Source organism: Macadamia integrifolia, chromosome 1, assembly GCF_013358625.1.
Source record: "Macadamia integrifolia cultivar HAES 741 chromosome 1, SCU_Mint_v3, whole genome shotgun sequence".
Taxonomy (NCBI): Eukaryota; Viridiplantae; Streptophyta; class Magnoliopsida; order Proteales; family Proteaceae; genus Macadamia; species Macadamia integrifolia.
The window spans coordinates 2,283,924-2,294,933 of NC_056557.1; the positions used below are offsets into that span (position 1 = coordinate 2,283,924).

Consider the following 11,010-nt stretch of genomic DNA (forward strand, 5'->3'; position numbering starts at 1 on the left):
GGGGGGGAAATAAAGGGTTAACTTCCCTTTCCAAGAAGAAAACCCTTACATTAGGATTGAGAAGTGCTTTTGTTTAAAGGTTGGACACTATAGGCACCTGAAGGAGGGTAAAGAGTCACCACATGCAAAGTGATGATGATTTTAGTTCTATTCAAAAAGAAAAGAAAAGAAAAAGTTGATTCAAATATCTTCCTAAGCTAGAACTTGGGAACTTCTTTTCAAATCTCTTTACTTGATCATCTTTAAGTCCACAACTAGCAATGAGTAATGACCAAGATATTTGGTCTTGGCTCCAGCCATTTCAAACTTGGAAGGATGGTTTTGAGTTGTGGGACTTACGTTCCTTGAATATCTCTTTCACACTCCATCCTGAGTCACATCCTTACAGAATAGTCATCAAATCTTCAAGTCTATCAGGGGGAAGGAGTTGTAGAACCTTTTTTTTTTTTCTAAAGGTCTTTGAGATACTAATACTTGATCCCTGGTTCCAAGGTACAATATAAGATTTTGACCATTGAAGCAGCCCAGGGTATCGGTTAGTAGAACCATTTTAACTTGTATAATAATGATGCGTTTGATAATTAGTCGCCTACCTCTTGTGTTGGGAGGTTCATTAATAATGTAAGATGCACTTTCTTCAACACCACCATTAGCAGGAACTGGAAGACCAGTATGTATATATTATTACAATTACAATAGAACCAAAAGAATAAAATGTTTCTACTATTTCACAGCTCTATACATTAAAATTGCTACAAGAACAATTTGGGAGTTGAGGATCAACTCAGCTTGATAAAGATAAAATGTGCTTCAAATTGAGACATCTTGCATGACAAATTGTGATAAAGTTTAAGAAAACAAAAAATCAAATGAAAGGAATACAGGGCTACAATTTGCTGGAAGCAAATAAACAACCTTTTTGTAAGAATGTGAGGACGGAATTGAAAACCACTCCAGCAATTCAACAGGCATCTTGACATCCTACCAATCACACTGGTTGCATCTGGAAAAATACTCATTTTTAACCAAGCTTTTTATCCGAACCTCTTAGGCCAACATTAAACCATCTCTTTTTCAACGATTTATCCTTTCCATCTGCTCCATCATCACCTGGGCTCTCACCCTTTGACTCATCTCCAGGTAATTTGCTATAGCTGCTGCTACTGCCGCTCCCGTTAACAGTAGTGACTGCCCTGGCTATGGTAAATGCAGAATGGATAGTATCTCTCTGTTTAAGAAGTTCATCAACCTGTGCTCCAGAACCAAAACAATGAGGTTCTATCCCCACAATGCAGGACATGGATCTGAAAATGCAGTCTAATGAAATTGACCCGGGTTAACTGTCAACAGATCAACCCTTAATATTATAAAGAAAAGACACTTCATGTCCAGGTGAAGTTGTTTGGCAAAAACTAGAAGTAAAACTGATTTTCAGCAGCAATGTGGGGGGAGGACGGGGAGGAGGGGGGGGAGGTGGGGCAATAACTTGAGTGTTAACTTCTTATTTGCCCACCCCCCAATTGCATTAATTTCTTTTCTGCTCCACTTTCTTCCATTTCCCTTCTTAACTGTTCTCTATGAGAAATTATAGAAATATTGGGATAAGTGGGAGATGTAATAGGATAATGTCATCAATATTAAACACTGCAGTAAGTAAACTTACTCCCAACATGCAAAGAGGTTCATAAGGTACTAAAGAATTTCCTTCTATCAGGGGAATATATTCACTCTTTTCACTGAATTAAATGGATTAACATGCAGTAAACTTATCCCCGACATGCAAAGAGGTTCATGAGGTACTCAAGAATTTCCTTCAATCAGGGCAATATATTCACTCTTTTCACTGAATTGATGAAGTAACATAAAAATAGGTTGGGTATCACATTATGTATTTAAGAAAACAATCTAAGCTAGAAGAATTCAAGGTGCAAGTACAAAATGAAGAATTCCATAGTAGATAGTGTCCAAACATCTACACAATTCAAATCTATATTATATAACTGAATTGAATCATCAGTCAAACATAAATTTAGCACATACCAGGGCAGTCATGTTGGGTTAGGTAGGGCAGATTCTAGTAGAAGATATAGTTCTAAACTTAAATAAATGGGTAAGGAGTGTGTAAATTAGGATACTAGGACCACCCTGTTCAACATTGAAAGCATACTAAATAGAATGTACAAGAAATAGAACATACAGATTGCTTTTCTTGGCTGTATCTGTTAGTGACTTCTTGAAATCGTGCTAATGCCTACAAAATCCCATAAGAAACAGTAAGCCATAGAATAATCAACATTGAGCACTGCTATCAAGTACAGTACATAAACTGTTAAGTCATCTGACCAAAAAAAAAAACTGTTAAGTCATGCCTTTCTATACTCTGTCTCAAATTGGCGAAGCTCGTTTCTCTTCCTTAAAATTTGAGCTTCAATCTCTTTAAGCTTCTCAGTAGTATCCTCATATGACTTTGCACAAACAGCCTCAATGGTATAGGAAGCAGGCTTAAAAAAGTTATCCCCTAACAAAAATTTAACTAGAGATCATCAGATTGCTCAACTTATATTAGCCCGAGAAACCAAAAGATAAATGGAACCAGTTCTGACCATAAACAGCAAATATGTGAGTTCCAGCTTTTAATTCAGTCACTTCACAAGGTTGAAGACCCTCCAATCTTTTGAAGAAGGCAGCTTCAGGGTCCTTAGCGATAGCTAACTGGACCAACACAAGGGTAAACCACTTGCAAAAAGTACTGTCAAAATTTATTTAGCAAATATTTGAAATGCAATGGAACTGGCATACCGTGTTCACAGTCGAATCCATTCGGTACACTTGAAAATGTAAGAAATACATCCCCACAGATGTTACCTTACCGGTCTTCTCACAGTCTTCCTGTTCACAAAGAGTCACCAGTAACCAGCACATCAAGTCAAATAAGTTCTGGTAAACAAGTATTAGAGCATTTCGACACCAGCCAGTGCAACAGATACACATGAAAATTTGAACATTAAGCATGTAATCAAAACGAATAATAATTCTACAACTTCCTCTTCACCAATTAGATAATAGAAAACATAGCAATAATAGGAACTAGATAGAAATCCAGTTTCCAAAAGGTCAGATAAACTAAAAAGCATAGAGTACAATGTAAAACAATACAGAAGTGCATTCAGGGACCATGACAACTCAGCAAAGCCACATACCAACTGTGATGTGAGTAACATCAATTTATTCTGCTAATCCACTCTACCTAGGGCCACATCTTCTGTTTCATTGTAAGACTCCAATCATACGACTTACAACTGAAGTAATTTTCAGCTCCTTGTCCTTTTTAATATCATCAACCAGCGCCATATTACTCCCAAAGGGTGCAACCATTGGTTCTGGCTGAAAATTTTACTTATCAGAAAAATTAAATAAAAACTTAACCAGCTATATATAGCTCACAGATGAGTTATTATCATATATTCTCCATGAACATGGCTGTAAGCTTCTGGGGTGACCAACAGGTCATTCAACTGGATGATGAAATGCTAGACAAACAATGAAGAATAATTGATGTTTTTGTTCATTTAAAATGGACAAGAAATGAAAGCAGAAAAAAAAAGGTGATGCAATTTACAACTCCCACAGTGACAAACTCCATTTCACATAAAACATCCTGTTGCTCCTCTCCTTCCAATTATTTTTTCTATATAAGCACAAACACTCGTGGATAAGATTATACAAGGGCCTTCATGTAGTGCATGCCAAGCCAAAAACACTGCAGGAGATGCAGTCATATGTCAAACCCAAAAATGCTGCAGGTGAAGGATTTGTATGTTGTTTGTGAAGCAATGGTGCATAAGGAGATGGTTACCGGCTTAGCATTCTCCCAGAATGTGATATAACCTGAAGGTTTGGGTGCAAAATTGTCTTGGTGCCAAGGCATTATGGTACCTAGGTGAGGTCAATGCACCCAAGGAGAGTCATATTCCAGGTATATTTTCCAAATTCCAGATATATATTGTTCATCTTCTGGGTCTGAACAACTTCGATACATAAGGCAACTGATCACCATTGGCATAAAGGCCTGACTTGTCACCCTAGGTGATATTTTGACAACCATGTTCAGATGATGGAGACAATTAGAACAAGAAATACAGTTCAGCAAATTTGTGTCAAGCGCGTCTTAGGAACCAAATTTCCCATTATGTCTGTATAAGTAATGTAAGAGGATATACTGTACAAGCCAAAGCATTCATTAACAAATAAAACAACTATTTCTATAATTTGACATCCTAGGTGAACAGATATCCAAATGAAAACACATCCATGCTATGGAAACAAGTTATAAATAATTAATGGGCAACGGCAATAAAAGTGAATCCAAGAAAAAAATTAACTTGAATAAGTGCAACACCTGTAAAGCCAACCCGTAACCACCATTGGCATCGTGTTCAAAATACAGTAGCTGCATCAATAACATACTTCAGTTCTAAGTTTGTTGGTAAAAAAAAAAAAAAAAAGGTTGTTACAATCAAGGTATAAAAGAAAAAAAAGGCAAATCACAATGTGCACAGGGGAGGTTCAACCAAAGCCAACCAAACCTTAAATTTACTTTGAGCAGCTGATGTAGCTCTGACTACAATCCCTGCCTGAGCTTGTTGCTCATTGATCGTTACACCAAAGAAGTGGGCACATTGTTTTTCAACCTGCATTGGAAAGCAAACAAGTAAGAAAAGAACCCTGAAATGCAGGTAGATCTGTTTCAAATAAAGGAGATAAGCACCTTTCACTCATAGATGTGTTTCAAATAAAGAAGATAAGCACCTTTCCACTCACTGATGTTCCCATGGGAAGTGGTCTGACTGTAACTGTGCCATTTAAAGCCTCTTCTAGAACATTAGCAGATATTGTAGTCTTGATTGGGACACCCAGCTTGCTAAAAACACAGAGAGTGTGAGCATCAACACAGAACTAGAACTAAAATACAAGCAAGGAAGATGCTTTTGTGTTCAACTGAATGTCACCTAAATAGTGCTGCAAACATTGTATTGACAGTCCCCAGGTTGGATAAATCGATCTCCATATCCATTCCATCAGTTTCAAGAGCCTAGGTAGATCAGGAACCAAAAACATTAGAGGCTTCAAACACTTCAAAATGAACTTACAGAATAATCATGCAACAGGAAAGTGGCTGAGCAGAATAAATCCCATCTTTTTTCCCTAAAAGAATTTGTCATATTTACGTGCTGCCTAGAGTTTGCTTTTCTTAAATGGACAGGGGCTTTCAAGTCAACGCTTACTATTGACAACCTCATTAAAAAAAAATAATAATAATAAAAAAAAAGGTGGTTAGTTAAGAATGTAGCGCCCTGGCCCCATTAACCTTGGTACAATATTATCCTCTTTAGCCCATGGGCCTCAAGGCTTTAAAACGCGTTATGCCATGTTAATGGGGCAAGAGGTTATCAATTATCCCAGCAACCTCCCCTTAGGCAATATAGGACTAAAGTTTGCACACCCTCACCGATCTCTCATACACCCTGATACTTGCCGTATTCTTGGTGGGGACACCTCACCGATCTCCCAGGCGGATTCAGTACACTTGCTGTATTCTTGGGTGCCACATTCTTCCCCCCTTTGAGCATAGCATCCCCGTTGTGGCCCTACACACTGTCGGGGTTCGCTCAAATACCACCTGTAACGCTCCGCCCCATTAACCTTAGCACAATATTGTCCTCTTTGGCCCATGGGCCTCGAAGTTTTAAAACAAATTGTGTCATGTTAAGGAGGCTAGAGGTTATCAACTAGCCCAACAATCTCCCCCTAGGCAATGTGGGACTAAAGTTTTGCACATTCTCACCGATCTCCCCTGTGTACTTGTTGTATTATTGGTGGGGACACCTCACCAATCTCCAAGGCAGGTTCGGTACACTTTCCGTATTCTTGGGTGTCACAAGGAATGTGTGTAAGCTATGTGACGAGGAAGAGGACGGGTATCTTTTCAAAAGATGCGACTTTACTAGGGAAGTTTGCAGAGGAGTGATGTTGGTGATTGCAGTCTGCTGGATCTTTTCTCAATCTGTACTTGAGGTGTTAGTGGAGTGGGAGACTGCACCTTAGCAGGGAGGATAATGGCTTTGTGGTGTCTGGTCCCCAATGATATTTTTTAATGCATATGGAAGGAGAGGAACCCCTGACTTTTTATGGTGAAGTAGGAATGAGCTGACAGGGCTGCAACCAATGCTAGGTGACCTTCTACATGATTCTGGAGTCTCCCAGAATCTCAGAATCTCTCTGAAAATATTATGTAAAAAACCAGGGGGAATGATTTACAAAGCCTTTTGGGCTAAGATTATGGTTGTTTACAAGGCGCAGTTGGCCAAGATTATGGTTATGAAGCCAGCAGGCTAAGATTATGGTTGATTACGAGGTCGTCATGGGTTTCATCAAGTGTCAACTAAACCCATCCAACGCCGACTAACCTAATTTGGGCATTTGAAATTTGAATTTCAAAAATGAATTTGGAAATTGACCTGTTACAATATTTAGGCTTAAAGAATTTGCCCATTACAATTGAGAACTCAAAAACACTAAGCCCAACATTCAAAATCAAGCTTGACTTAACATAAAAAAGTGAACCAAACCCAAACCAGCATGCCCATCTTCTCTTCTTGCTGAAATTCTGAATCAGGAAGGGAAGAGAGGAAGAAAGATAGTACCTGATAAGGACGAAAAGAAGATAACAGAGAGTAGGAACGCACAGTCACCACCAAGGCAAGCAAAACCCAAACTTTCTTAATTCATTCTATTTACTGCCTTCCATCACTGGGATTAAATGGTATGTATTAAAAAAAAAAATCAACTTGGTAAAGAAATATACTCAGCTAAGAGGTTAAAACAAAATAGGAAACTGAACTTGAAACAACTCCTAACCATGTAAGGAAACTAAACTTGAAACAATTTCTAATTATGGCCAAGTCCCAAAAACAAAATGAAATTACAAAGATATTCCCAAGTAGCTAATAAGTCCCTACCAACCCTTGTTGATCCAAAACCGGGAATGGGCCGGTTTCATTTGGCTTGGGTTTCCAAACCCGGTCATATCAGTCCAACCACTCTAGAGCCACTGCATCAACCAGTACCAGCTTCAATTGAGAAGACTCTCTCATCCAAGCACCAAGCCACCAATCAACTCGAGATTTAAGATTTAGGTAGCTAATGCACGGCTCAATAAAGCTCAACCATCGATCAATTGTTTCAGCAGTCTAAATTTTATTTAGACTGATCTTTAAAACATAACCTGATGGAACCGTTGCAGTCAGCTATGTTTCAGATTTGGTTCTCACGGGAGGGGTGATTTGGGGAATAAGAACCTAGTGTTAAAATTGCCTAGGGCGGGAAAGCTTGAACCCAAAATTTTAGGAAGAAAGGGGAAGAGACGAGCGAGGTCTGTTGAAACTTGTTGGACTTCTAGCACCACAACTATGGACAGAAACAGTAAATCAGAATAACAGTAAGAAGAGGAAGTAAGTTCGATAACACATGAGATGAGATGAGATGAGATGAGATGAGACAAATGAAGAAATCAGATGAAGAGGGAGATTGAAACAATGGACCAATTCAACCACACAAGGCAGCACTCGGCAGCCTTAAGGAAAACTCGATTCCCATATTCAATTCTTTCAACTCTATCCAAATCAGTATTTGATGAGAAATATTATATATATAATGTGTTGAAAACAGAAAATACTATTCATATTCTACGAATAAACGAATGCTAACAAAAATTGGGGGGGGGGGGGGTGTCGGGTCGGGGCATTACAAATGGTATCAGAGCAGGGGCCCCAACATTGTGTAAGGCCAGAACAGGGACGTTGTGCCGCAAGAAGGGAGAATGTCACGCTCAAGAAACAACCCAGATGCATTGAGCCCCGAAGTTGAGCAAGAAACAGGAGAGGCGTTGAGGAGGGCAAGCTCTTTAGTCCAACTTTGACTACTGGCTAGTTGATAACTTCTAGCACCCCTTCCATGGTCATGGCGCGTTAGAAAACCTTAAGGGGCGAAGCCAAGAAACAAGGAGGTGAGACCCAAGGACAAAAAAATTACATAGTAAGATGGGCCCCAAAGTGGACAGTATCACCCCGTTGTGTACTCTAATACCTCAAACGACTCATTTTAAAGCCATAAGGGTTTCATCACTCCAAAGGGGACAATATTGTGGCTTTGTGTGGGGTTAGGGCATAAAAAAAACCTTGTCTAAGATCATTCGTCTAAGAGCCTATGTGCCGCTTAGTAGCTTGTGCACAGAACATGTAGCCTAAGCATAACTAAATATTCAACCAACAAAAGATTTTTTTCATTGTTCCAAAGAAGCTAGGAAACTGGTTAATTGAACTCCTTTTCCAAACCTTAGTCACCTAATTGAATAGTAGATTCTACAAAAAATAGTTAGTATCCAAGTTCAACTATTCAATAAAACGTCAATGGCCATTGTAGACACCCCATTTGTCACCCTTGAGGATGCACAAAACGATGATGAAATTTTGTTTTGGAATAGTGTGTTGAGCCTAATTTTAAGTTAAGACCCCCCTCGATCTTGAACCTAACAACTGGAATCCCTCCTCCTTCAAAGAGATTTCGAAAAACTGCCCTAAAAGGACCAAACTGCACCTGGTAGCATTTGACTAGCTAAACAACCCAAAAATTGGCCCAAACTGTCCAATTAGGTTTTTTATCATTAAAAACCCAAATGCTAGACCGGTTTTGAGATGCAGCTGCTGTGGGAGGCAGCCTGGTCTGATGGTTCTTGGTTCTTGGTTCTTGATTCTTGATTGGTTCAAGTCAAGTACAACTTGCATGGAGAAGACTTGAAGAAGATTCCCTCTTGATTAGTGGCCCCATGGCTAGCTCGCATGGAGGAGGTTAAGCTACAAGATTTTAGGAAATCTTTCATTGATGTAGTTTCCATTTTTATATTTCCTTGTAATGTTAGGAAGATATAATCTAGCTAGTTTCTAATTTTAGTTTTTTACTTTTAGAACGTAGGAATTCTAATATATTGGGATCATATCTTTGTAAAAGGGAGGGATTTGATTTGATTTGTAATTAGCTTCCAAATTAGATAATATCTAATTACAAGGGGATCCCTTTCTTTTCCATACAAGGAAGGACCCAATTTTGTAATCAATTTAAGTTTATAAATAAAGGAAAAAGGCTGGTGTACAGCCCACGATTGAATGAAAACAAAAAGGAAAGCTTTGTGCTGGAAAACTGTGAGATGCAGTGCTATGAGAGACAGCATGGGTGAGATGCACTAGGTAAGAGAGAGGCTCGACCCAACCTATCCCCTTCCCCATCTATCTTTTTCTTCCCCTTCTCTATTTTCTGTTTATTTCTTTCTCTCTATTTTATTTTCCCTGCTATCCTGAGTGATTCCAGCCCTGTTCGAATTTAGTTTGAAGCATGGTTACAAGCCCCAACACTTGCTGCCATTGCAAGATCTGAGAAGACAAGTCCAAGACCTGCGGCATCTCAATTGTTCAAGCTATTAACTGGAAGCACCTATGATTCTGCTCTGGAATTAATTCCTAGTTATCTAGCTAGGAATTGGTATCAAAGCCAGAAGGACAGCAAACGGTGTTGATGATCTTGGAGTCTACTACCCACTAGAGGGTTGACCATGCAACTTTGACTCAACAACTCAACCAAACTCATGGATGAGTTTTCTTTTTCAAGATGGGGAGAGCTGATGTAGATCGTAGGAACAAGGCCCCAATCGATCCACACCGGTTGTGGGAGGCAGTTTGGTCTGATGTGGCTTGGTTCTTGGTTCTTGATTGGTTCAACCCAAGTACAACTTGCTGCACTTTTTTCGTTGAGAATTCCTCGTTCCCTTTCGTGTGAATTCCCCCAGCGGCGAATTAACAACTTGTGGGGCCTTATCTATTCCATCTCTCGAGCCCCCGAAGAAAACCATGGAGAATACTTGAAGAAGATTTCTTCTTGATTTGTGGGCCCATGGCTAGCTAGCATGGAGGAGTTTAAACTGCAAGATTTAGGAAATCTTTGATTAATGTAGTTTCCATTTTCATATTTCCCTTTAATAATTAGAAAGATATTATCTAGCTAGTTTCTAATTTTAGTTTTTTACTTTTAGAAAGTAAGAATTCTAATTTATTAGGCTCCTATCTTTGTAAAAGGGAGAGATTTGATTTGATTTGATTTGTAATTAGTTTTCAAATTAGATAATATCTAATTACAAGGGGATTCCTTTCCTTTCCATGCAAGGAAGGACCCAATTTTTTAATCAATTTAAAGTTTATAAACAATGGAAGAAGGCTGATCTACAGCCCACGATTGAATGAAAAAAAAAAAAAAAGGAAAGATTTGTGCTGGAAAACTATGACATGCAGTGTTGTGGGAGACAGCTTGGGTGAGATGCCCTAGGGAAGAGTGAGAGGCTCGACCCAACCTATCCCCTTCCCCATCTATCTTTTTTTTCCCCTTCTCTACTTTTTTGTTTATTTCTTCATCTTTAATTTCTATTACAATCTTCTTGCGAAACCATCAAATCTGGATTTCTGGACAGCAAGTTTCTTGGAGATTCTATCAGCTACTCAAATATCGATCCTACTGTAGGGTTTGTTCTGGTCTGAACCAGCTCCTACATTACAACCCTCATATAGGAGCTGTCAAATGCCTTGTGGGTGCCTCCCTTTTGATGCTCTCTTATTGCCCATGACTTGACCAAATCTCCCTTGATTTGGTGAGGATACTCCTTTCATTTGGGGAGCTTCCATCTTTGGGATGGGCCAATCTGATCTCTTGATTCCCCCAGTGAAATATCCTAGTGGTTCACTACCAAAAACCTATCATCTAAGTGAAGGGGGTCCTCAACACTATAAATAGGGCCTACCCCCCCCCCCCCCCTTTTCATTGTGGTAGAGTTAGAACCCCCATTTGAAATTCCTATTCAAACCCCAAACTCAGTCCCAAATCCTAAAGAGTTTGCACCATTTGTTTGGT

At 39.2% G+C, this 11,010-nt stretch overlaps 1 protein-coding gene and 1 long non-coding RNA gene across 2 annotated transcripts in view; one reads left to right on the forward strand and one right to left on the reverse strand.

Moving 5' to 3' along the window:
* Positions 1-649: 649 nt before the first annotated feature.
* The window catches only part of LOC122080947 (chaperone protein dnaJ 15-like), a 14,626-nt gene continuing 4,265 nt past the window's right edge, over positions 650-11,010 (reverse strand). Inside the window, exons 3-11 of the mRNA XM_042647852.1 lie at positions 5,010-5,092; positions 4,810-4,921; positions 4,587-4,691; positions 4,400-4,450; positions 2,800-2,889; positions 2,604-2,712; positions 2,370-2,518; positions 2,198-2,251; positions 650-1,249 (exon numbers count right to left, since the gene is read on the reverse strand). Of these exons, the coding sequence (XP_042503786.1) occupies positions 1,022-1,249; positions 2,198-2,251; positions 2,370-2,518; positions 2,604-2,712; positions 2,800-2,889; positions 4,400-4,450; positions 4,587-4,691; positions 4,810-4,921; positions 5,010-5,092 (981 nt within the window). The 3' untranslated portion in view covers positions 650-1,021. The remainder of the gene's footprint in view (positions 1,250-2,197; positions 2,252-2,369; positions 2,519-2,603; positions 2,713-2,799; positions 2,890-4,399; positions 4,451-4,586; positions 4,692-4,809; positions 4,922-5,009; positions 5,093-11,010) is intronic.
* LOC122080957 lies at positions 9,081-10,291 on the forward strand. Its single transcript, XR_006140962.1, has 2 exons — positions 9,081-9,302; positions 9,424-10,291. It is a non-coding gene; the product is annotated as an uncharacterized LOC122080957 (long non-coding RNA).